General features: G+C 34.1%; 1 protein-coding gene across 1 annotated transcript; it reads right to left on the bottom strand.

Moving 5' to 3' along the window:
- Positions 1–23,718: 23,718 nt before the first annotated feature.
- On the bottom strand, positions 23,719–24,150 carry LOC141714502 (uncharacterized). Its single transcript, XM_074518019.1, has one exon. The coding sequence runs from the start codon at positions 24,148–24,150 to the stop codon at positions 23,719–23,721; it is 432 nt and encodes a 143-aa protein (XP_074374120.1).
- Between the last annotated feature and the right edge of the window lie 2,608 nt (positions 24,151–26,758).

Here is a 26,758-nt window from a genome sequence, read left to right as displayed (position 1 = left end):
AGAATCTTTGTGGGAACGAACTAGAAATCATTTTATATTACTTGCGAACGCGTATACTTGCGTGATTTATGTAGCGCATGCTTTGTGCCTAACATCTGCCACCCTACTCCATCTGTCCTCAGCGAGGCTAAATAACAATGGCCATCTTCTGGTCTCCCCTTTCTTCTCCTATCCTGTCTCTGATTGGTAACTTGATCACGGAGTGGTAGGATGGGGGGATTTCCTTGAAGGCATGTATACCTGCCTTCCCCATGATTGTATTATATGTTGATCCAGCCTTCACCACCATAAAGTTCAGCTTCTATGTGGCTAGTCTTGGCTCCTGACCCATCGTTAGAGGTAGCTTAATTATTCCTTCAACGGGGCATTCCACTCCAGCGAAACCATATATCGGCATATCAGTTGGGGTGAATTGAGAATCATTGTAACACATTCTTATAAAGGTATCATAGAATAAGATGTCTGTCGATGCTCCATTGTCTACTAGGATTCTCTTCACAGGGTTGTTCCCTATTATGGGTGTTATGACTAGGGGATCATCATGGGGAAACTTGACCCCTTCCAAGTCAAAAGCATCAACATCAATTGATCCTCCAAAGATTGTGTTTATCACTGGTCCTCGGGGTTGAGGATTTTGCCCCTGATCATCTTGATCCCTCTTACGATCATTAAAGTTCCTTCTTCCATTATTGTTTCTTTCTCCATCTCCAGTATACTTACTCAATTTCCCTTTTTAGATAAGGAATTCAATTTCATCCTTCAATTGTCGGCATTAATCGGTGTTATGACCAGCATTCTTGTAAAATGGACAGTATTTGCTCTTATATAGCTTAGCAGGATTAGCCTTTAGGGGCTTACGCCAGCGAACATCCCTATCTCTCTCAATTTCCATTAAGATTTGGCTCCTAGGAGCGTTCAACCTAGCATACTCAGCAAATTTTTATCCAGGCCCTCCCTTCTTCGGGGTTGAGTCCACAGATTTATTAACTCTAGGATACTTGTCCTTTGTACTGTATTCTTGATCGAACTTTCGCTTCTTACCACCAGCGGGCTCGTTATTTACTACCGTCTTATTCATACTTTCCTCCATCTTGGTGTACTTCCCGACCCTATCTTGGAGCCGCAACATGCTTTCAGGGGGGCGCTTAGCTAAGGACATCTTGAAGAACTCGTCTTTAAATCTTGCTGCAGTGCTATCATAGCTACCTTATCGTCAAGATTTGGGACCTTCAAGGCTTTCTTTGTGAAATGATTCAGATAGTCTCTTAGGGACTCCTTCACTCCTTGCACAATATCCATGTGGGATGCTGAACTTTTCTCATACACTCTTTCACTAATAAATTGCTTGATGAAAGCTTGGCTCAAATCCTTGAAAGATCCAATCGAGTTTGGGGTAGATAGTTGTACCACCTTTGAGCCATACCCGACAGGGTTTGAGGAAAGGCCCGACACTTAATAGCGTCTTTCATGGGCTGTAACAACATGGCATTAGAGAACGTCTTGACATAATTAGCAGGGTCGCTAGTACCATCTTATACTTTGATGGTGGGCATCTTGAACTTTCTTGAGATTCGGGCATTCATTATCTTGTCAGTGAATGACGGGTTTGGATAATCAGGATCTCCTAGGGGCATTAAATTACTTGGATCAGCCCTTGGGGCAACAACCCTTCTTGGTATTGGACCATCCAGGTCTATGATTGGAGGAAAATCTCTTTGCCTCACAACAAGTGGAGGTCTTGGGGTCAGGTTCGCCTCCAGTTCGGGCTTCAGCCTTTGGATCTCAACTTCATGAGCCCTGATCCTCTCCTGGACATCTTGGGGATTTATCCCTTGAGTGCTCCTGGGCCGCTGGTTGGTACCATGCATCGGCTCTTTACCAGCACGCCTCCTCCTTGGAGCGACCTCGTCGTCCGATGATTCGGAGCCTCTATCATAATAGGGTCCAATAAATTCTCGATCCTCTGGGATAGGAGCCAGGCCATGTATGTATTGGGGCATCTGCCCTTGTGCTTCGCTCCGGTTAGAGTGTCCACTTCCTCCAACCTCGGGGTATAGAGGCATCCCTTAAAGGGGGTTAATGGTCACGATCATTGAGTACTCATACCCAACTGGTTGAGGGTTCACAAGTGCTTGTAGCTGCTGAAATTGGGGATTCGTCCCTTGAGGAGCCGGGGGATTCGTCCCTTGTGGCTGAGCCTCAGTTTCCTCTATCGAGTCTCCTTCTTGGGTGGAGGCATAGGTTGAGTGCGGTGGTACCTCTACCACTGATGCGATCTTTTTCTACGGTACAAGAGTGTCTGTTCCACTATTGTTTCTGCTCCGTGTGTTCACCATGGTTGTTGTTGTATTCTCACATACGGTGCCAAATGTTATGGGTAAAAAACTGGTTAATAATTATTGTGATATTTACTGCTAGGGTTCGAGAGCTCAAGGCCTTTAATGGCTGCACTTGTGTTTCGTAGCTTAAATCTGTTTTTACAAGATGCCTACGTGTCTTTGTGAATTTAGAGAATCAAGCCAAAACGTAGTTTTTGGTGGAAGGGTGAGACCCTTTATATAGATATTGGATGTCCTTGAATTGAACTAGGGTTAGGAGACTTGATGAATAAGTCTCTGTTTTATAATAAATTTTGGAGTCCTAATATGTAGGGTGGTTGGATGCCTTGGAGACTACTCAATGAAGAAATATATCATATATTGGATATACTTAATGAGCTGTTATTTCACCATATTTATTAATTACGAAATTAATAAATAATCAATGCTTTATGCCTCATCAACTGGGTTTCGTTACTGGACCGTATCGGGTTTAATTAATTCAACATTAATTATGCTTCTAAGCTAATTTCAGGCCCATATCAGTTGTGTAATTTGGTAATATCTTGTATAAAAATTATACACATTGATAAAAAATCAACTTATATTTGATATACGTTAGACATTGTACAACATTTACAAATAAGAAAAAAACTAAGAACATTATAATTACATGATGAATAAAAAAATTCTAGCTAATGACCCGTGCCTCGTACGAGTTATTATGCTAGTTGAAAATTAATAAAACAAAGAAAATGTGTTCCTTCTTCACTACTCATTCGAGGGCAACCCTGGATAACAATAGGTTAAAATAATGATCGTTAATAGTTATAATAATCATTTTATTTTGTTAATCCACCGGCCAACTTTTGTGCAGCTCGATGAATTCGGAGGCATGTTATCACACTCGTTATAATAATAATCATTATTAATGTTGAATAATATATCTGGAAAAGGTTTCTTAATGTGCATGGTAGCCCTCACATAAATAGCGCTTTTACATGCTAGTGTTTGTTTGAGAAATTTTAAAATAAATAACTTACGACTTCAAATAAATTAGTGGCTTACAAGTGATAAATAGATAAATACTTATATGTTACATAAGTGTTTGATAATTTTACTTATAGATCAGAATTTTTTTAACATAAATGAATTAAAATAATAATTTTTAAATAAAATTATCTTAATTCTTATATTTTAAGTTAGATTAATATTTAAAAATATATTTTTTTAAAATTAAAATTAATAAAAAATAAAAAAATAAAAATAAATTAAGAAAAAGCACGTTGTTATTAACATCCAAACTTATTTGTAAGTTATAAATTCTAACTTATAAGTTGAATTGACAAACAATCGTCGATAAGTTATTACGGGCTTATAAGTCGCTAAGTTGACTAATAAGATATGCCAAATATGCCCTAAATAATGCTCTTTTTAAACGAGGTCCTTAAAAAAATCCAATTTACCGATTAAAAATATTGTAACCTAAGTACTCCCACCGTATGATAATATATGTCTTGTTTTGACTTATAGGGGGACCAACTTGACCTTGACCGCAAATTAGACATATTACATATTCCAGAAAAATTTAAAAGCTTATTTTATGAGAAAGCATCTTTAATTCCCTTTAAAATATATCTTTCATTTTATAAAAACAATTAATAATTTTTTTATTCTGAATTTAAAGTTTGATCAAATTTATCATTTAATAACCAAAAAAAAATATGAGATGGAGGGAGGGAGTATAATTATTGTACATATTTTTTAAAATTGGGGATGTCGCGTTGCAGTGTAATGTGGTTTGAACTAAGACCGCGAACCAAATTGCATATGCGTTTTGACAAAATTCTCAAATTGTAACTGTATCACATAAATTTTAAAGTTCGTAAATCACACCGTGAAAATGGGGTGTGGTGTGGTGCAATGCGATTTTTTACAGTCTGAGCGGTTTGAACGACTTAAGAAAATAATAAATAATTATTTATTAAAAATCAAATTTGTCTATCTATTTATAATTAAAAAAAATTCACGTTCAAAATCAAATTTTGTTTAAATTTTAATATTAACTATAACCTTAACAAACAACTTAAAATAGAGTAAATCACGAAAAAAGTTTAAAAAACATGTTTGAGAATATATAAACTTAAAACTGTAGCATTAAATAATGTATATAAAAAAAATAATAATAATGAATTTATTCTTAATATAATAATTATAGTTGTAAATGTGATGTCGAGTATTATCATCAAATTGTATAATTTTATGATAGAATATATATTTTTTAATAATAATATAACATATAAAATATGATATTAATTAATTAATATTATATAAATAATATAAATGAAATTGCAGTGTAGTGCGATTTGAACACCACTATCAACCACTCAAATCGTAACCACACTCTGCCGCGGAATTTGTGAAAAATTCAAACTGCAACAGCATCAAGAATTAAAAATCCCATTTACTTTGTGGTGCGGTGTGATTTGATGAACAATTCTATTTTAAATGATTGTTATATTACATAAAAAATCATAAACTGTATTCTTTTGCAACAAAATAATAATAAATTGTAATTAGGCACTTTGAAAAATATATTATGAACAAAATAAGGATAATAATAATATCCATTGAAAATAATAAATTAGTTGTGTGAATAAAAATAAAAGTACGAGAAAAAAATTCTCTCCTATGAAGTGATAGCTTTTGTTTTTCTCTCCCTTTTCGAAGTGTGAGAGCGTTGTCTTTTCAATGGCGAGAGTAGAGGATATCAACGATAGGTTAGCAGAAATGGGGATTGATGATGAGGAGAATACGGAACTTGTGTTTGAGGAGGAGGATGAGGACACATCGAACAAGTTTGAAACTTGTCTGGTAGGTCATTTTTTGACTGATAAGAATCTGAATGTTCGAGCTATGAAGTCCAAAATGGCGGATATATGCGACCTGCAAAGGGGATTAATATTAAGGAGTTGAAGCCAGGTGTGTTTCTTTTCCAATTTTATCAGTGGGATGATTTGGAATGGGTCACAAATGGAGGGCCTTGGAGTTTCGATGGTGCGATGCTTATCACTAGTAAAATTGGTTATGGTGAAGATCCACTGGAAGTTCCATTAATCCATGTACAATTCTGGATTCAGTTATTTGGTGTTCCTTCAGGGTTGATGACTGAAGCAGCGGGGAAACAGTTAGGCAATTTCTTTGGTACGTTTATCTCATATGATCCTAATAATAACTCTAGTATATGGCGTGACTGCATGTGTCTGAAGATCAATGTTGATATAAGGCAGCCTCTAAAATGAAAGAAAAAGATTTCAGGAAGAATGGGTCAGAATGCATTGTCCAATGTAAGTATGAAAGACTTGGCGACTTCTGTTTTGTTTGTGGCGTGGTGACACACACTGAAAAGTTCTGCGACAGAAAATTAACATCGTTGAACAAAGATTATCCTCGTAAATGGGGGGCATGGTTACGAGCTCCGACCAGGAGATCGGTGGGGCAAGAACGAAGCCGTTTTCTCCATGATGATAGGAATACAGATTAGGACGGGAGTCAAGGAAAATTCCATGTCAATCAGCATGTTCCGAGGGATTCTGTTATTCCAGTGGGACGTACCGGTGTGCATGGGCGGGATTTAAGTATTGAGTTATCTGATAAAGCTAAAAGTCAGGGATTTGTTTTTAAATATGTTGGGGAGAACTCTTTGGCGGTACAGGATAGAATTATCGGGCCTACTGAGGAGGAATTAATTGGGCTAAATATGAAGGACAGTAATAAAAGGAGACGTGGGCCAGAAAATTCTATGCTAATGGATATTGAGAATGGGGTTACTTCTGATATTGGGCTTTCTAAAGTTGATTGTCCAGTTTCATCTGGTTCTGATTTGGCTCAGCTTGCTTGGCAAGCGAGCCAGGCCCAATGATTTTTCTTAGTTGGAACTGTCGAGGGTTGGGATCCTCTCGCATAGTTCGAGTCCTTGGAGATCTCATCAGGGCACATAAGCCTGAGTTTCTTTTCCTTTCAGAGACTATCTCGTTTGCAAATAAAATTGAGGAGCTGCGTATCAAACATGGTTTTGCTTCTTGTTTTTCAATTGATAGAGTAGGTCGTAGCGGTGGTTTAGCAATTTTTTGGAGACACAATGTTAAGTGTGAGGTTACTAGCTTCTCTCGTAATCATATTAATGTAAATTTTCTGAATAATGGGGCTGCTAGTTGGTCCTTGTCGTGTTTTTACAGGTTCCCGGAGAGGGCTCATAGAAAGGATTCTTGGGAGCTTATTCGTAAGTTGGCTAGTATGACTCGGCTTTCTTGGCATATTATTGGTGATTTCAACGATATGTTGTATCCGTAAGACAAATGGGGGGTGTTCCTCAAGCTACTTCTTTATTGTCTGGTTTTAAAGATGCTTTGAACGATTTTTTGCTGGTTGAATTGGATTTACAGGGAGGTGACTATACCTGGGAGAAATCTCGAGGTACCCTGGAATGGGTTAAAGAGCGTTTAGATAGAGCCTTCGCAACTCGAGATTGGTTGCTTGCGTTTCCTCTCTGCAAGTTACAGGTGGTTCCAGTGCCTGTGTCTGATCATGATCATTTGCTTCTTGATCTGTATAGTGTGGTTTTTTCTAAAAAACAATTTCGTTTTCGGTTTGAAAACACGTGGTTACAAGAGCCTTCTTTTCGTCAGGAGACTAATGAGTTCTGGTCTGCTCTTCCTCCAACGAATATTATCCCAAAGCTGCTTTCAGTTTCTAGTTTCATGGCTAAATGGGGGAGGAACGTTTTTCACAAATTTTGTGATAAGATAAGGAGGCAAAAGGAGTTGCTGGAATCATTAGTTAATCGAGTTGATAATGCAGGGGTGGAAGCTTATTTTGAGGAGAAAGAAAGACTCAATGAGCTGCTCTTACATGAGGAGATTTATTGGAAACAAATGGCTAAGACTTTCTGGTTGACGGAGGGGGACGCGAACACGAAATTTTTCCATGCTGCTGCGTCTACTCGTAGAAAAACAAATCATATTTCTTCTCTAGTTACAGACGACGGGACTCGTGTTAAGGAGGGATACGCTATGTGTAAGGCTGTGAGGGATTACTTTATTCAGATTTTTGGGGATTCTCACTCACAAATGGATGCTCAAGTGGTCGAAGGCACGAGATGTGTGACTGATGATCATAATCGTATGCTGACTGAGGAGTTGTCTTTTGCGGAGTTCACTATTGCTGTAAAACAGATGCATCCGGACAAGGCTAGTGGCCCGGATGGTCTTAATCCAGCTTTCTTCCAGCAATTCTGGAATATTCTTGGTAAGGAGGTGTTTGTATGTTGTCGGGAGTGGCTTCGCAATAATTCATTTCCAGCAAATTTTAATGACACAAATATTGTGCTTATTCCAAAGAAAGAGGATGCGTGTTGTATGGGAGATCTTAGACCCATTGCACTTTGTAATGTGCTTTATAAGATTTTATCAAAAGTGCTAGCCAACAGGTTGAAGAGAATTTTGCCACATATTATTTCCGAAAACCAAGCCGCTTTTGTTCCTCACAGAAGTATAAATGACAATGTGCTCATAACATTTGAGCTCATTCATCACATGAAGAAAGCAGTTGGGGGTGGGGAAGGAGATGCGGCGCTTAAGCTCGATATTTCGAAGACCTACGATAGAGTTGATTGGAACTATTTAAGGCGTCGTATGCAAGTTATGGGTTTTTGTGACCAATGGATAAAGTGGATGCTCATGTGTGTCAATACAGTATCTTATGATGTTTGCTTTAATGGTGGCACTATTGGTCCAATTATTCCGTCGAGAGGAATAAGGCAAGGAGACCCTCTTTCTCCCTACCTATTTCTATTTTGTGTTGAGGGATTATCAATCTCTTTGACAAATGTTGTTGATAGAGAGGATATTTATGGTGTCAAGGTGACTCGTACAAGCCCTGTAATATCCCACCTTTTATTCGCTGATTACTCGTTTTTGTTTTTCCGGGCAAATCAAGTTGAAGCAGAGACAGTCAAACGAATTCTGGATGAGTATGTTGTAGTTTCGGGTCAATCCATCAATTATAAAAAATCGGACATTTTCTTCAGTTCAAATGTCAAACAAGAAAAATGAGGGCTGATTTCAAATATTTTGGGGGTTCATAATGATCTTCTGAATAGTATGTACCTGGGTTTACCCTCTCTGGTTGGGAGATCAAAGAAACGTGTGTTTGGGTTTGTGAAAGACAGGTTATGGAAGAGACTCCAAGGCTGGAAAGCTAAAAAAAATTCGCGTGCAGGGAAGTCTGTCCTTATCAAGAACGTTGCAACAGTTGTTCCTTCGTATTGTATGTCCTCTTTTCTTCTTCCTGAAACGATGTGTAAGGAGATGGAAGTGATGATGAATAAGTACTGGTGGCAATCAGGTTCTGCGGACAGGAAAGGAATTCACTGGGTTGGTTGGGATGGCATGAGTATGTCCAAGTGTTAGAGGGGTCTCGCTTTCAGGAATCTGTATGGTTACAACATTGCTCCCATGGCCAAGCACGTATGAAATTTCATTTACAAGCCTAATTCTCTTGTGTCGCGATTTACAAGGCCAGATATTTCTCCAACACGCATATTCTCCAAGCTATTGTGCGTCCTGGTTCTAGTTTTATCTGGCAAGGCATTGTCAAGGCAAAGAACGAAGTTATGCAGGGTTATAGATGGATTCTTGGGGATGGGAAAACTATCAAATATTTTCAAGATCCGTGGGTAGCTGGGAAGGTTGGTTTTAAAGTCGATTAGTCTAGAGAGTATGCTGATAGCACCTCTGTTGTGTCTCAATTATTTCAAGAGAATGCTAGAGAATGGGACACTAGAAAAGTCACAGAGATTTTCTCTAATGTGGATGCTGATTTGATTTTGGCAACTCGAATTCCTGCTAGTTCTGTGGATGATCGTTTGGCATGGACAAGGACTACGAATGGCAAATATTCAGTTAAAACTGGGTATCAATTATGGCATGGTCGAAATGTTGGCACTGGTAATGTGGTTCAATCGCAGGGCTGGAGTAAACTATGGAAACTTGATTTCCCTCATAAAATCAAGGTGTTTTTATGGCGATTATGCAGAGATAATATTCCGGTGAAGTCGAGATTAATTTTTAAAGGGGTGGCTTTATCTCATGTGTATCCTATGTGTGACAGGGGGAATGAAGACTTACTCCATCTCTTTATGTTATGTCATTTTGCTATGAGTTGCTGGCACTATGCAGGTTTATCTGTCGATGTAGGGGTCGATGAATCTATCCCATCTTGGCTTCTTGCTCGACTCTCGTCAATGGATATGGCTCAGATTAGTACTGTTGTCAAGGTGTTATGGGGCATCTGGTTTTTCCGGAATAAGAAGGTGTGGGAAAATAAGTTAGTTACAGCATTTCTGGCAATGGATTGGAGTGCCAAATTATTGCAGATTGGAAACGTGCTAAAGAGTCTCGAGCTCCTCAGTTAAACCAGCTCCATAAGTCGAGTTCTCAATACTCTATCCGATGGAAGAAGCAAGATGTTGGGTCATTTAAACTCAATGTGGATGCAACATTTCGAGTTGGAGTTTCTTCTTTCTCTGTAGGGTTGGTGATTCGTGATCATGACGGTGCTTTTGTAGCTGCTAAATCTTTGTCGTATCCGATGGTTTCTACTGTGCTTGAAGCAGAGGCTGTAGCCATTCATGCAGGTCTGTCTTGGCTATCATCTCTTCACTATACTTCAATTTTCATCGAATCGGATTCTCTAGTTAATGTTCGTGCTCTCCAGTGCTCTCACGAGAATTTGTTGGAGGTTGGCCATGTGTTGGAAGCTTGTCGTAGTATTCTTGATTCTTTTCCAGGCTTTTCCATCTCGTTTGTTAAAAGACAAGCGAACAAGGTTGTTCACTTAGTAGCATCTTTACCTTATTCTCTAAATTGTTATGTCTCCTTCAGGTCTGTTGTTGGAAGCTAATTTATCTGATGTTTCTTAATAATGCAAGCTGCTTTATTAAAAAAAAAAAGTACGAGCATAAATATGTGTGTGTTTATAATATCATTATTCATCGTTTTAAGAAGTCGCATTGTGAATGGTAAATTTGAAAAAACGGAGCAACAGTGTCCTAGAAGTCAATGAAAAAGTTTAACATTTTCCTAGTCTCACCAAATTACAAAACAGCCTACCTTCCAAAAGTCCCATTCAAACCCTTATATAAATAACCACCCCAAACAACTTTAGAACAACTTTTTCATTTCTATCAAACACACCATCTAAAGTCTAAACACAGACAATGAGCTCAAATTTGAGGTACAACAGAGTACGTGACCACCGGAGATCATTCCACGGCACTTGCAGAGGCTTCCGATTAAATACTAGAAGGTTTTCGGTTTATCGTGTTCGGGCAAAGTTCTACTACTTGTTCAAGATTATAAGCGGACGGTGGCGATCATGGTACAAACATGCACGAAATATTTGCCATAGCCACCCGAAGAAAACTAGTGCAAAGTTTGTTTCACAAAATGCATATCCCGGTCCCCGTGTGCACAACAGATTAAGATCATTCGGGCGTTCTAATTCTTTTTATTCGGAAGCTATTGCCGATTGTTTGGAATTCATTAAAAGATCTTCCGTCGGAGTCAATGATAACGGTGACGAACAAGAGGAGTACGCATTGGTTCAAGGAAAGTTTCATGTAACGACAAGTTGAGATTTTTGGTTCCAAGATACAGGGTATCGATGGTTCGATCCTATGTATTTTCGAGTATTATCATGTAAATTAAAACAGACTTTGTTATTTGTTTTTCTTTGGTGTTTTGGTTGAAAAGATTCGACCGAATGAGTAGTAAATATATATATATATATATATATGCTGAGAAATGGTCTTAGAACACCGACCTAAATGAATAAGTTTAAGCACAGTTTTTGTTTCCTGCAAGGGCTGTTTATCTTCTTGGATTTCGATAACCAAATGCAGAAACTGTCCGATACTCCCTCCTTCCAAAATATTGTTCCCGTTTTGACTTTTTGTATAGTTCATGATAAACGATTTACTATTAATTTACGTATAATTTATAATATCAAACATAATTATGAGTTATTTTGTTTAATTCGTATTTATGAGTATTTTAATACAATACAATGAAATTTTTATATTTAATACTAATATAAAATTAAAGATATTAAAAATTAAAAGTGTGAATTAACAAACGTGTCCAATAAATATTTTTAGGGACGGTGGAAGTATTATTTTCTTGAAAGCTGTTGCATTTTTTGTCCTGGTCCGAGTTTCTTTCTGTTTAAATTTTAAAAATCACATCGTGAGGAAGCGAGGTATTTATATATTTAGCTTATATTACTTGTCTGTTCATGATTCTCTTATGATGATTACAATTAGAAAATTAACAACATTGAATGTTTCAAGGACGCGTTCTTTACAGATCAATTTATCTTTCAACCTTTATTATTAGTGAAACACCCAATTAAAGTGAGCTTGTTCTGTCTTAATCCGTCATTAGTAGTTGATGCTTTACTTTTAGTTAAAAACACATATTTACAAGTTTTGACCTAATAGTTCAAATTTAAAATGATATCTTTTCTTAATTCTTTTGAATAAACGTATTGATGCAATATTAAAAAGATTTCAAAAAATTATTCAATCCGAAAACTCCTAAACTTTATCAGCGACTCCTAAAATTTGTTATCCAACGCTGTTTTAAACTGAAGAACATGATAATTTATTTTAAAAAAATATGTGAACATAGAGACCAAGTAAACATATCGGGAACTGATTGTATTGAATTAAATAAAATTAATGAAAAAAATAAATATTTACTCAACAACATACATTAATTTGGGAAACAAATTAACTTGTTAGGATGCACTCCGTCCCTAATTATATGACTATTTTGATTTTTAGGAGTTAAATTAATTAATTTTTGATTTAATATTAAAAATTACCAATTAATTATTTTTTGAAATAGATTAAATATATTTTTTACTAATAAATTCTTTATTATTTCTTATAATCATACATGTGTAAATTTTAATCATAGTCTAGCGAATTTGACGGAGTAATCCTAAAGATATCTCAACCCATTTTAAATACATGTACTTCATTTGTTACCCGCAAATGATATTTGCCCGTTCATAAACTAAGAGGGGTGTATTCAATCAAGATTTTAAAAGATTTTTTTGGATTCTTGAAATCAAGAGATATTCAATTTGGATTAAAAAAAATCCTTTGAAATCTGATGATATTCAATATATATTAGGAAAAGTCTTTTAAAATCTGAGTGTATTCAATTCAGATTTTAAAAAGTCGACTGAAATCTGACGGTATTCAATTAGGATTTTTAAAAGTCCATCAAAATCTGATGGTATTCAAAAATCCATGGATTTTTTTTTATTTGAAAAAATTGTGGATTTTAATGGATTTGTTAGTTCATTTTTAATCTTTTGAAATCTCTTTAAAATACATAAGATTTTGAAGGATTTGTTGAAAACTTCACAAAATCAGCAAGATTCTGCAAGATTTTCCCATTAACTCCGTCAAAATCCACGAACAATTAAAATCAACGAAAATTTTCTAAAATCCATCGATTATTATCAATCTTTTAAAATCTGAAATGAATACACCCCGTTAAAGCTCATTGCAATTTAAAAACGCAATCTATACTATAATATAAATAGTGTTAATATAATTAGTGTTAGATATATGCTAAACTACTAAATTCCCGCTAAAATATTACCAAAACTTATCCTAGTAAATTACAATCACAATTCTTCCTAATTCTTTTATTAATTTAATTATAAATCTATAATTATTATATATTTATATAAATATATAAAAATTAATATATAATTGGATAAATAAAATTTAAAATTTATTTAAATATTAACGGAAACCGTGTATTGCACGGAATTTAATCTGATACTTATAATAATCAAAATTAATGCATCTAAATAATTTTGTTAAAATAATGAACCGGATTTGCAGTTGCAAATCTGGTCGGGGAAAATGTTCAGGGAAGGAGGAAGGTAGCTTAAGATTGTATAATCGGGTCTTTTTTGGATATCCATGAACACAAGTTAAGTATCAAAAATTATAAAATTGACTTATTTTAATATATGAAATTTGTATATATAGAATTTCATCATTATTAAAAATAAAAGTCAATCAAATTATATTAAATTTATAAAATTTAGTATCAAGTGTGTGTCATTTAACACACTATAGAAAAATAGTGTATAATATCGTGTTTTGTCTATCTAAGCTTTCCACCTAATCTTTGTACTAAACAAAGTACAAAAGCACGAAGACAATAAAAGAATGCAGAATACCAATTTATTTGGTCAAGCGCACCAATGTATCTTTTTACACTTTATTTCTTTTTCCTTTAATAAGAAAACTAACCTAAACTAAACTAGGTGCATGTCATAGTAGCACGGCCATGTCAAAATGGACATGTCATAATATCAATTAGTCATACATGTCTTTTCGGAAATTCGACATGCTTTTTGACTACTTTTGTTATTTTTGATAATTATTTTAATATTAAAAATATCCATAAATAACAAATATAATTCTAATATATTTATATATATATATTTGAATATCTAAAAACTTACCGATGTAAATGAGTATTATGATGGTATTCGGTTGTTACTATCAACTAACTTTAATTTTATATTCAAGTTCACCCTATATATTAGTATAACAATTATGTTTTCTTAAAAAGCATAAGTTCGGGCCTTCATATAGCCCTTAAAATTTTAGTGTGACTGATTACCCAACATAGTGTCAGGCTCAGTATTTGTTGTATTTGTCATTGTCAATCATTGTCAATCGTAGCGAAACGTATTGTAAGATTGAGTGGGTGTCTTAAAGAGCATAAGATCGTGTTCAGACCTTTCTCTGGCACTTTAAGATTTTAGTGCGACTGGTTAGTTAACATATTTTAAATTTTATCATATTTAATTAATAAATGACAAGCCATTTGAGCATTTCTTTTGACAAAAAACATGCTTACGGGCAAGTATTCGGGGAGTCTCGTGACACTTACCCTATTATGCACAGTTCGTTTTAAATATTTGTTATTTTATAGTTTTTTAATATTATATTAATTATAATTGTTAAAAGAGTAAGTAATGTATTATTTTTAGCTTGATATCGTTATATCGATCAACGAATTATTTTTAATTTAATTTCTTTTATCTCAGTTCAATAGTATAACTATTTTGACACTGTCACTATAATCTATTATTTTATTCTATCTCGAACACCGTCGATATCTACCAAAATATCGTCTCATACTTGCCTACTGTGTCCGGTTATATATAAATTTGTTTTAGGGGTTTCATAAATTTTTAACGATAATATTTTATAAGATAATTATGTCAAAATAATAAATTAATTCACTGAGGGAAAATAAGTAATTTCAGCAAGTACCGTACGACTATCAAACTTTTAAAATTTAGTCTAAACCCGTGCGATGCGCACCATGGTTGTTTTAAATAATTGTTATTTTAATGTTATTATTTTATTAATTATATTTGTTAAAACTGTAAGTATGTCTGAATAAGTAAAACAGAATATTTCTTTTATTATATTATAATAGTTATTTTAAAATAATAAAGTTTTGGAAAAAAATAATTTAATAAACTCGCTCAAAAATACAAGTTCAATTTCTATTCATAACAATTTCCTATCAATGTTGTAGAACAAAATATGTTTAGTTCAATCTTCCTTGTTGGTTTGGATTATCAACATTAGTTTCATAGTCGTGATAAAGATTATTATCCAATTCACGACAAAACTCTTTTTTTTCGTGTCCATTCTTTTGTAATATTATAGAAGATAGTTATGTTAAGATAATACATTAATTAAGTTGAACAATTATGTAATTTCAGCGAGTACCGACCAACTACCAAATTTTTAATATTTCGTCTATTGTAAAAGATTGATAGATAGATAATCAGTATATATTAAAAGATAATTGTCCATAATATTTGTAGAGAAAGATTTATTTTATTTGTGTTAGATATTGAGTACAACACAGGGGCGAATGTGTTTTTTTAGATTTTTAGCCTTTTAAATCTTGTTTGGATATTGTGAACAAAGCAGTTTAATATTTGCAGAGATATTATGTTATCCGAAATAAATCAACAAGAACAATATTTCAAACTCACTTAATTTGTATTAATTACGTTTGTCTTGCTACAAATTCCGTGTTCTTAAAATATAAGAACCCGGCTTCTTCCTTGAGAGAATACAAGAAAAATGTGAATTTGTTTGTTACACCTAAACTAAGGACTAGTGCATGATTTATACACTAGCAGCATGGGTTTACATGACTTGTACTAAAATGTACTAAACTACTTTCTAAAGCAACCTTTTTCTATTTCCATTTCTAGCTTAGAAAATCTATGCAGAATCTTGCAGATCTGTAACCATCCTTTGTTCGGTTAATCTTGGCCCTTGATCTTGTATTCTCCCAGTTAGTTTGTAGACTTTTCAATATAGTGAATAGATCGTTTGTTGACTGATAATCTTGAATCTTGAATCTTGAATCTTGAACTTGTCCGCATTCTGTATTTGAGAGGCATGTCGAGATCTCTGATTTGTTCTATAGAGAAGTGACATCTCAATAAGTATAATGACTTATCGAGGTCTCTGAGTTCTCTATAGGTATATTTGACTTGTCGAGGTCTCTTGATCTTTACATGTGAAATGACTTGTCGATATGTCTGAGATCTATACATGTAAAAATTGACTTGTCGATATCTCTGAGATCTCTATATACATTTTGACTCACCGATATCTCTGAGATCTATAATGAGAAAGTGACTTGTCGATATGTCCAATTCTTCACATCTTTATTTTGACTTGTCGATATCTGTGAGTTCTCTACATGCAGAAATGACTTGTCGATATCTCTGAGACTTCTCTATAAGCCAATTTGTACTTCTTGATAAGCTATTCTGGACTTCTCGATATAACTTGATCTGTGTTTTTCGATATATTGACTTAGAACATCTTTCATAAAATAGTTTTATTCAACTCCAAGCTTCTACATTTTTCTCTGAAGTATTATCATGGTTTGATTTTCTTCCAGAGTTTATTCCTTAGCTTGAATCTGTTCACAGAAAAATACTCCAGTCTAATCTTCTAACCTTTTTACATACTCGAGAAATACAATACAGAATACAAAATTGATTATCAAACAACTAAATCTCAGGGTTTTCAATGTGACTTATTCTTGTTATTGTATAGGCATGTCTTGTACAACAATTTGGAGAAAATAAAAAGGCAACATGTTTTACGTAAAAAGGGTGTAGAAAAAAAATTGTCTAAAATATCTGTAGAGGAAGAGTTGTTTTAGTTGGTGAAAATAAAAAAGGCAATATATTTTACTTAAAAAGGTAATTAGTTATATATTAATTAAGTAAGGGCAACTGAGTAAAATCCTAAATTTTTTTAATGTTTCGTCTATTATATAATAGTATAGTATAGATATGGTGAAGGTCTTTCTTTTTTCTTTTATAGATTTTGGTAATATTATATATTTAAAATTTAATTTAAGTAATTGGTTATCATTTAAAATGTATCAAATTATTTCCAACCAAATTAAATGGATTTTAGTAGTTGTCAACTTGTCATGTCTTCTCCCGACAAAAAAAATGAAACTTGTCATGTGTTCTATCTAGGATCGTAAACGAACAAAACATATCCAAATTTTGCCTGAGTCAAGCTTTATTATACTTGTTTGAAGATAAACTGAATCGAGTCGAGTCGAATTTTTTAATCGAACGAAATTGATGTTCAAGATCGACTCATTAATAACTATGTAGCACACGAATTTTATCACGAAAAATTCGAATCGAACCAAACTCGAGCCGAGTCGGGTTATTCACAAATAATCGTATGTTTAATACTCAACCAAATCCATTTTTATAATAACTCGTGTTATTTTCATTATTGCACTTAAATCACATATTCATCAAGTTTTAAGATTTACAAAGTCATATTTTATAATATCCACCACATACTTTGTAATTTTGTTTATAATTTATATCGATTTATATATACATATTTTTTTATAATTAATCACATATGCACACATCACGAGTCGAACTCATGAGCAATACACCAACACTTTATTGGTTTATTTATACATGTATGGTTTCTATAAAACAAGAATCAACTAGATGAAATTGTTGTCAATTTTTTCCGATATAGACATAATTATATATATTGAATACATAATTATTTTACAAGTAATTCTTAAATCGAATAAGCATATAAGAATTAACTATTAAACAAGGAGAATGGTTTGAAACAAACAGAGATTGGATTTAATCTCGAATCCAGAAAACCTGTCTCCTTAAAGAAATTTCGCCATGCACCATCTGTGTTTAGCGACATGCTTTCTGGGATAAAACGAGATACTAATAAAATTGATAAATCAAAAATACTCTCAAGAACTTGAACTGAGCCCGGGAATTATCACCAGAATATTTAGAAGTTTAAGACTGAATGGAACGAGAAATAAAGAGGCGACTCCAAATTTCTCGACATCATAAAATCTGGTGTCCTAAGACTCTATTTCTAAAGAGAGGCTTAAAAAGACCTATATTTTCTTCAAGATGTGGTACAGTGTATGTTATTTCCAAACAATACAATAACATAATTATAGAAATGCGGTTAAATAGAATTATGGTTTCTTTTTATTTTCAGAAAAACTCTTTATAAAATATACAACTGTGTTTTTGAATAAGTAAGAATGCAAATAAAGCTTTTGAAGTATTCTACTCACACAAAGTAAATAAACACAATGTTTAAAAACTTTCTGGCGGATTTGTCTTTCCATCAGAGATGTATATTTGAAGAAATCTCTGTGATGCAAATCGCACACAGCTGCTTATAAGTATTCTCTTCAAACTTTGAACTTGAGAGTATTTTATAAAAATATAGCTTGCTTAACTCTTGAGTTTTTACTTGTTATTTAAAATTCTTGCTACACTTGATTTATATTGAACCAAGTTTACATGTGCAATAAATAAGAATAATATTCCTAACAGCTAGGTCCATGCACATGCTTCTTCATTCTTTTGCCGAATGCAATCCAAGTAAGAAATAATATCTTTGAACAACCTTGTTTTGCATGGAAATGGAAATGCTTAATTTTCTTCTAAAACTTGTAAGCAGGCTGCCATATTCCTTTTGTGCACTTATCAACTCATATGACTCTGCCAGCTTCTGTCAAGTCACTATCAACTTCTATCTTGTTGATCATCGGTTGAAGCTTTATTGATGTTATCCGTTGAAGCTTTATTGTTGTCATCCGTTGACACTATACTAGTGTTATCCGTTGAAACTTTCTTGATAACATCCGTTGAAGCTATATCGGATATCAGTTGAAGACCTCTTGACTAACTTATCCGTTGAAGGCATATTGAGTCATACGTTGAAACTTGTAGTTTAACAGTTGAAGATATTTCCTTAGCAGTTGATACTCTTTTAGTTATACAAAATTACAAGGCATTTTATATTTACACTTAGCCCACCTATTTTATATATCTTGCTAGTAGTCATCATGACTTAAAAATCACTATAACTCCCAAATCCCTTAGCTATCATATTGTACAGAATGTGCTCCATACTTATTAATATAAGCTACTCCTTCAACGGATAGACAAAATGCGATTATCCGTTGAAGGCTTCTAAATGATACTTAACAATTCTACTTAAGGTTTTGGTGAGTTATCATCAAGACTACAACATATTCCTAACAGTGTATTTATAAGCAAACCCAAGAAATAGGTTTGCGCTACTATCATTGTGGTACAAAACTTAATTACCACTTTAAAGAGTCAACTTTGGAACATCAGTTCACATTCACTATTTATTCATTTTGAATGTGTAAATATGTGTTGGAATCTCCTCTCAGAGGATGATATAATTCAATCAATACACAACACTAACGCAGAGTGTATCTCACTCAAAATGATCCACAACTTAGTGCAAAATATAAAGTCTTTTTCCCAATAATCCCCCATAAATGAGATTGATGGTCCAGTAGCACATACAACAAAGACATACAGATGCAGAGCTTAACTTGGTGATAGTTCATGCGGTCAGATATAGCATACTATAGGTAGAGAATGCTCCTTGAACCTTTGCTCGAATAAGTATACCGACTTTACTGGTAGACAGTATGACGCGATGGCCTTGAACTGTTCGACCGTAGGGTCTCATAAAATAAGGGTTTCATGCTTAAACAGTTCAATACTCTACATGGTATGAACAACATTTCCTTTATAAACATTTACACAAGTAATCAGAGTTACTTGCCTGAAATTATTTTCCTGAGGGTTGAACTACTGCCACCTAGTAAATCCTTTCCTTTCCTAGCCTGAATGCCCTCACGCTCCGAATCTACAATAAAACCAAAAATCTTAATTAGATTCCCAACTCTCGTTCCTGGAACGATCACTCTATACGATAACTCGAGCATACGAATATAGCTTATACATATAAGCACATAACACATAGCACATAGCACATAGCATATCCCTTTCTCGTAGCTTTTATATCCTTATACACTTAGCAATCAAAGCGTACTAGCCTGACCTTGGCTATTTCTCAAATCACACTATCACGACTCTTTTACGAGTACAAGACCTATTTACAACCAAACATTTACGTATATTATATCAATCAACTTAATTTCTTTTTCTTTTGCTCCTTAATTCGAGCCACATACTATAATCAAGCAACAATTCATGAATATTTACTTATACATTTCCAATCGTCCTTTTAATCACAAAAACCAAGTAAAATCAACATTCAACCACTTATCATTATCATACATACTTGTAACTTAAACCCCAAACCTTATTTTGACTTAAACTAAATACCACATCGATTTGAACAATTGATCAAACCAAATTTTCTTTTTAAAGCTAGGTAACCTTTGGGTTTTTCAACAAAATGGCACGCAACTAGCAAAAGCCAACATGCAAGTTCAAAAATCAAGAATTGAACTTAATCTAAACCAAAAGTACTTGATCAACAACAATTTGAACACTCTTTCTTTAAAACCGAAACTTTATAACGATTTCTCGAACCACAACTCGACATGCACTCATACCATTTAACATACACACCTTCAAATCACAATCATATCCTAATTCAAATCGAAACTATAAACATTCATCAAATCATTTGAGTTTAACAAACATTTTTAAACCGATTTTTTTTTTTAAATCAAGAACAACATTCGGATTCTTTAAAAACAACCAACATGCAACACTCGAAACTATATTTTTAAATTATTAGAGCTCAGTCAAAGCATCATAGCTCACCACCGGTTCACCGGAGTTCATCACCGGTGGCGGTGGCATCTCGGTGGTGCCCCCATTCGGGGGTTTCCAACCATCAACCGCCCATTTACACAAGTAATCACACATGCAACACAATCCTCATTCAAAACACAAACCCCCTTTTTATTTTCATGAAAGCCGAACTCAAAAACCACCAAACTTAACTTTGATCTTTCCCAAAAACTTAAAAATAGCTACATGCATGAATGAATACAAGTGGATATCTCTATTTCTCACACAATCAGGGTTCCATACCCGAAGATGAGTGAAGAACAAGTGAGAGAGAGTGAAGAAAGAGAGAGTACCGAGAGGGAGAGAAAAATCCGAGAGAGAGAGAGAAAGAGAGAAATGAGAGAAAAGAAAGAATGAAGAGAAGGGCTCGGGAAGAAAAGAAACAAAAAAAGAAGTGGGGTGATTTTACATTACCAAGGTAGGGTAATATGGTAATTAAGTTATTGCTTAATTTGATTCTCTTTTTATCCTTAAAAGAAAATAGAGTTAATCTGCAAATGCTTCTCTCGGAAAGATGAAAGTGTCTTGAATAAAAATCTTTAACACGTAGATCTCGAAATTAGCTTTCCAACCATTACTCATAATGAATTTTTGAGCGTAACGGTTGATTTTATATGAATTTCGCAAACTTGCTTTAATAAATACATTTTCCACATAAAATTGATTTAAAAATGCAAAGATCAACAATCAAATTCACTTATTATTTTTAAAAAGTCTCTAGGATCTTTACGAAGATAACAGAACAAATCCCATGTTTTTATCCTTCTCAGATGATTTTATAAAAATGCACGAAGGTTAATTAATCATTTACTTAAATCACGTAATTCCTTTAAAATTCACAAAATTGACACAGAACACATATTCATGCATACAGTCAAGCAATCACACACACATATAGTCACATAACGACTCAGGTCTGATCATAGAATCTATCCCTCTTTAATCTTTATCATCTTTTACGCGTACTGGGTCACGTTCAGCCTGACGGCCCGACGCTCAGCGTTTCGATTACGCTTCTCATTATCTTTGCCAATCAACACGTGTCTTAAGACAAAATACTTTATTCATTCACTTCACATATAATTCACATTTTATATTATTTAATTCCATATTAGGACGGGTTCCGTTCTACCTGACGGCCCGACACCAAGCTTAACTTCTAAGCTGACCCTTTAAACTGGAACGTTTTTATCCACGATCCTTAACTCTAGTATACAGATAAGACAAATAATCATCATTTAATCACATAATTATAATCACATCACATAACACACTTTTTATTTTCTTAATTACGACGCAAAATTCTCAGTCGTTACAGTCGAGATTTAAGATAAAACCCGGAAATCATTCCGGAGATATTATGGGACGGTTATAAGTCCATAGTAGTACATTTTAAAAGGGACTCATCGTCCACTTACGAAACATTAAAACACCTCGAAATTTTATTAAAACGATTTCCCAATGATCATATTCCCTCAACTATATTTTATTGTTCGAATAACAAATACTATATACTTATTCCTTTATTAAGGGAGTAGTATACTCCAACGTTTATTTATTTCAGACCCGATTAATCATTATAGATTATTAATTATATAAACACAAATTAGTTGAGGAGAATTATTTTAAATAAATCTTTTAGAGAGTAAACTCATTCGAGGTTTGATTATTATCAATTATTATTTAATTAATTATTATTCTTAAAAGGGTTTATTATTGACTTAAGAATCATACATCCTGATTTAAAATGTACTTTCTGATTTCAGAATATCATTCGAATAATTTCAGATCGTCGGTGAATATTATCCCGACATATTTAATATGTTGAATATAGTTTCGAGAAGAAACTTTTCCCCCTATTAATTATCTGTTGACAACGGTCAACTCACATCCTTAGTAATTCCTCCGAAATTATCAAAAGTACGTATATACATATATATACACTTATATCTTAGAGAGATAAGCTATTTCTATCAACAAGCAAAACGCTTGGGGAACTTCGATGTGGTTCGAGTTCTCGAGATTGATAGAATTATTTTAAAGGACAAGGGAGGGGTAGACTCTGGTACTATGTGTGCTAGATGGACTACCAAAGGTACCGCATGCGAAAGTACTCAGTGTACTCAGGAACTTGTGAAGTATGTGTATACCTGAAAATGGGACACGTGGCCCCAATGCGGCAAGGGTGATACCCGAGAGATGACGGTTTCGTCCTTCTACTAGTAGAAAAGGTTACTTTATCGCAGTACGACTGATCATCATATGCGGTGGCTCCAGTGAATGTCCAAACCCTTCCAATTGGAATTATGATGCAATACCATAACCCAAGCCTAGGTGCTGGGATTACTATTAAGGTATTCGCATGATATTAAAATCCCTTAAAGAATTGTTTTCGTAAGAAGGCGTGTAACACCAAGGAAAACTATTTTCGAATAAAACATAAATATCATATATGATGTTATCATACAGTCATTTCCATACTGTACATTATTATGCTGGGCATTATAGCTCACACTTGTTTTCTTAAATTGACACAACACAACAGTGAATCAAGATGCCTGCCATGAGAACCACAACCAGGAAACGGGTAGAAAATGGCCAGCTATTCCGTAGATTATTTGGTGTTGTACCTCAGGTAGTCAGAATAAGCTGGATTAGTTTTCAGTTGTTTATAGTTCGGCTTATTTATAAGTTTAATTTATGTAAGGTAAGAAACAAGAAACGTATATTTGGCCATCGGACTAACCTTACCTAAAGGTCACTCCCTGGTAAGACTAATGATATTTGGGTTGTAATAAAATTACTCTAGTTATGATGGTTCGTTTCCAAGACAATAACCTGTAAGTGTGTGTGTGATAAGTGTGGGGTCGTGAAGCGTGAGTATTTATATATTGTAGTGTGAGTTTAGATGGTGTGGCTTCCGAGACTCCTGACCCCGGGTTTTGGGGCGCCACAATATTCCATCAATTAAGTAATATCCCATATTATAATTGTTTCCATTGATAACACAATTTACCTATGGAGCACGACCTTGTACAACATCATCAAATATTGGTGACCGGTCTAAAACAGTTATGTCATTATTTGATCCCGCATCTCCAACAAATGCATGCCAGATATATAGTTCGGATGAAGCAACCACTTCCAATATAATTGTTGCAACTCCTTTGTGACCACTTACGAACATTCCCTTCCTTGCTTTTGGACAATTTTTCCACTGCCAGTGCATACAATTAATACTTCCCATCATAACAGGAAAACCACGAGCCTCACCCATTTGTAATAGTCGTTGCACGTTATTTGAGTTTGGCTTTCGTAAATATTCACCTTCAAATATCGTAATGACATTGAAGACAAAAAATTTCAAGCATTCAACCGGGGTACTCTCTCCAATACAAACGTAGTCATCAACAGCGTCAGCAGACACACCGTATGACAATATACGCATTGTCGCGGTACATTTTTGTATAGGGGATAAACCTTTTCTTCCCACTACATCAATTTTCTGTTGAAAGTATGGATCAAAATTTGAAAGAGCATTCACAATACAAAGAAAGACATGTCTTCCCATACGGAATCTTCGTCGAAATATATTTTCTGGATATACTGGATTAGGTGAAAAATAATCCTTGACTAGGCATTGATGACCTACTTCACGATCTCTATAAATACATTTCTGAGGTGTGGATGTTGAACTCTATCCATATATTTATATGAAAGAGCTCGACTCGACGATTGTCTTCAGCATCATCACAAAACTCTTTCATGAATTCTTTCGTAAATTCTTTAGTGAAACTTTCTTGTGTAGGTGTTTGATTCATGTTGATGTGATTTGAAAGAATTAATACATCTTGTTTATATAGAAAGAAAAATAGAATATATTCCAACGGCCAGCTTACAAACAAATAAAAACAATTACTAGCTTCCAACATCTAGTTTATAAACAAATAAAAATAAATGCTAGCTTCCAACGGCTAGTTTACAAATAAATAAAAATAAATACTAGCTTCCAACTGCTATTTTACAATCAAATTAAAAACAAATACTAGCTTCCAACGGCTAGTTTACAAATAAATAAAAAATAAATACTAACTTCCAATGGTACATTGATTTCAATCTACTAGTACATTGAATGCAATCTATTGTATAGAAATAAACAAGAAAAATAAACTCTAGTTTTTGGACATAGTTTTCTCAAGCAACTTTGCATGTGCCTTCCGCTGAGCGTCATTCATTTTTGTAGTATCTGCCATAATGACTTATAAATCCATCTCGGATTGTTTCGCCTCAAGCTCCCTTAGTCAAATTTCATTTAGTTTATCTATTATGTCCATTTTTATTTTGTAATTAACTTTTAAAGATTTCCATTCATCAACTTCTGCAGCTGTGGCCTTCCCTTTTCCCTTCCTTTTAGTTGCAGCTTTTGTACCTTTAGGACGAACCAGTTCAAATTCATCGGATGTTGGTATATCGTTATTTTCTTCTGATGAGTAAGCTCCAGAACACTTAATTTAGTTCTTTAGAACTCGCACAACTTAGAAGAGTTCTCCACTTGGGATGTCTACGAAGTTCATGCCAATGAAGCTCAAAATTAGACTTCTTCTTGTAATTAGTTAAATGATTTGGTAAACTTTCTCAATTATTTTGTCCAAGTTTGAACCACTCCCGATTTTTCGCTGAGCCTCATCATAACACGCACCAAATTTCTGAGCATCTTCATTTATTCTTTGCCACCTTTTTTTCATTGCCATAACTCCTCTTTTAACGACACCAGGATTATCTTCTTCACAATATTAATGAATTCGTTCCGAAAATGCTTCAGCTTTTTTATCAGTACCGACTAATGGATCAATTGACACATTCAACCATGCACTTTTAATGACACTAGGATTATCTTCTTCACAATATTGTTTACATGATTGTTTGCTGACTGGATGGGATAGTTTAGCATTGGAGCACTAGGTTTATTGAGAAGTTGTTATCACATGTTGTCTGAGTTGAACAACGGTTGTATAGAAATATTTAATATTATTTTAGTGAAATCATGGCCCACAATGTCACAATTGTTCTCCTGCTCCCTTTATATATATATATTAAATAATGATAGTATGGATGCTAACCATTTTGTAGGAGTTGTTTACCATTATAGTGAATTTGAAGCAAAAATGATTTAAAATGAGTTGGAAGAGAAAGAAAGTAAAATATTAATTTTTTGGATGAGGTTGAGGTTCTAAACAACCTCAATGGTTGTTACCATTGTGGGTGCTCTTACTGACAAACAAAGCCTCAAATTTAATGGAGTCAAGGGAGATTGATCATGACTACCAAATTGGTCAGCAAACTCATATGCTATCATTTCAAAATTGTTTAGTGCCACCAATAAGGTGCGAAATGCACTTTCTCAGAAATATGTCAGCACAACATAATTAAATTCGATGGTATATATAGGTATCGTGGATTGACAGGAGGTCCAGTAACATATTGATGGGGATCACTTTATTCAGTAGTTAAAAAAATACATTAAGGGAAGAAGAACCCCTCCCAAGGGTTATGAAATCATAAATGGCCAGTTGTATTACAAGGGCCGTATTATGATCCCAAAAAAATCTTATGTTGTTGCTAGTCTATTAAGGGTTGTATTGAACTAGGATTTTATTTCATTTTTTGTAATAACCCCAATTTTTGGAAATATTTGAAACCCTGATGAATAGTAATTTTTTGTTGATGATGCTGATTAAGGAAAATTATCAAACCATACTATGTAGGAGTTCTTTTATTGATATTTTGAGATCTTATTAATATTATATGCAGTATATGAGTGTATGTAAAGATTGTCAGAATTCGAATTCGAACACTTTGATTTTTCCCGAAAATCTACCAGATACCGAAATAATTGAGTATAAGGTAACATGATTAAAAGGATTTAAATTAAAGGATTATAAGAAAGGATCATTAAAGGACTATAAAATATTAATAGAGGTTTAGGGAAGCCCAAGTAATAAGATCCCGTATATCATCCCTCAAACGATCAACGAGAACATGAGTTACGCGAACCG

The sequence above is a fragment of the Apium graveolens genome, chromosome 3 (assembly GCF_009905375.1).
Source record: "Apium graveolens cultivar Ventura chromosome 3, ASM990537v1, whole genome shotgun sequence".
Taxonomy (NCBI): domain Eukaryota; kingdom Viridiplantae; phylum Streptophyta; class Magnoliopsida; order Apiales; family Apiaceae; genus Apium; species Apium graveolens.
The sequence above is the reverse complement of the archived record's forward strand: the minus strand, read 5'-3'. Positions and strand labels throughout refer to the sequence as shown.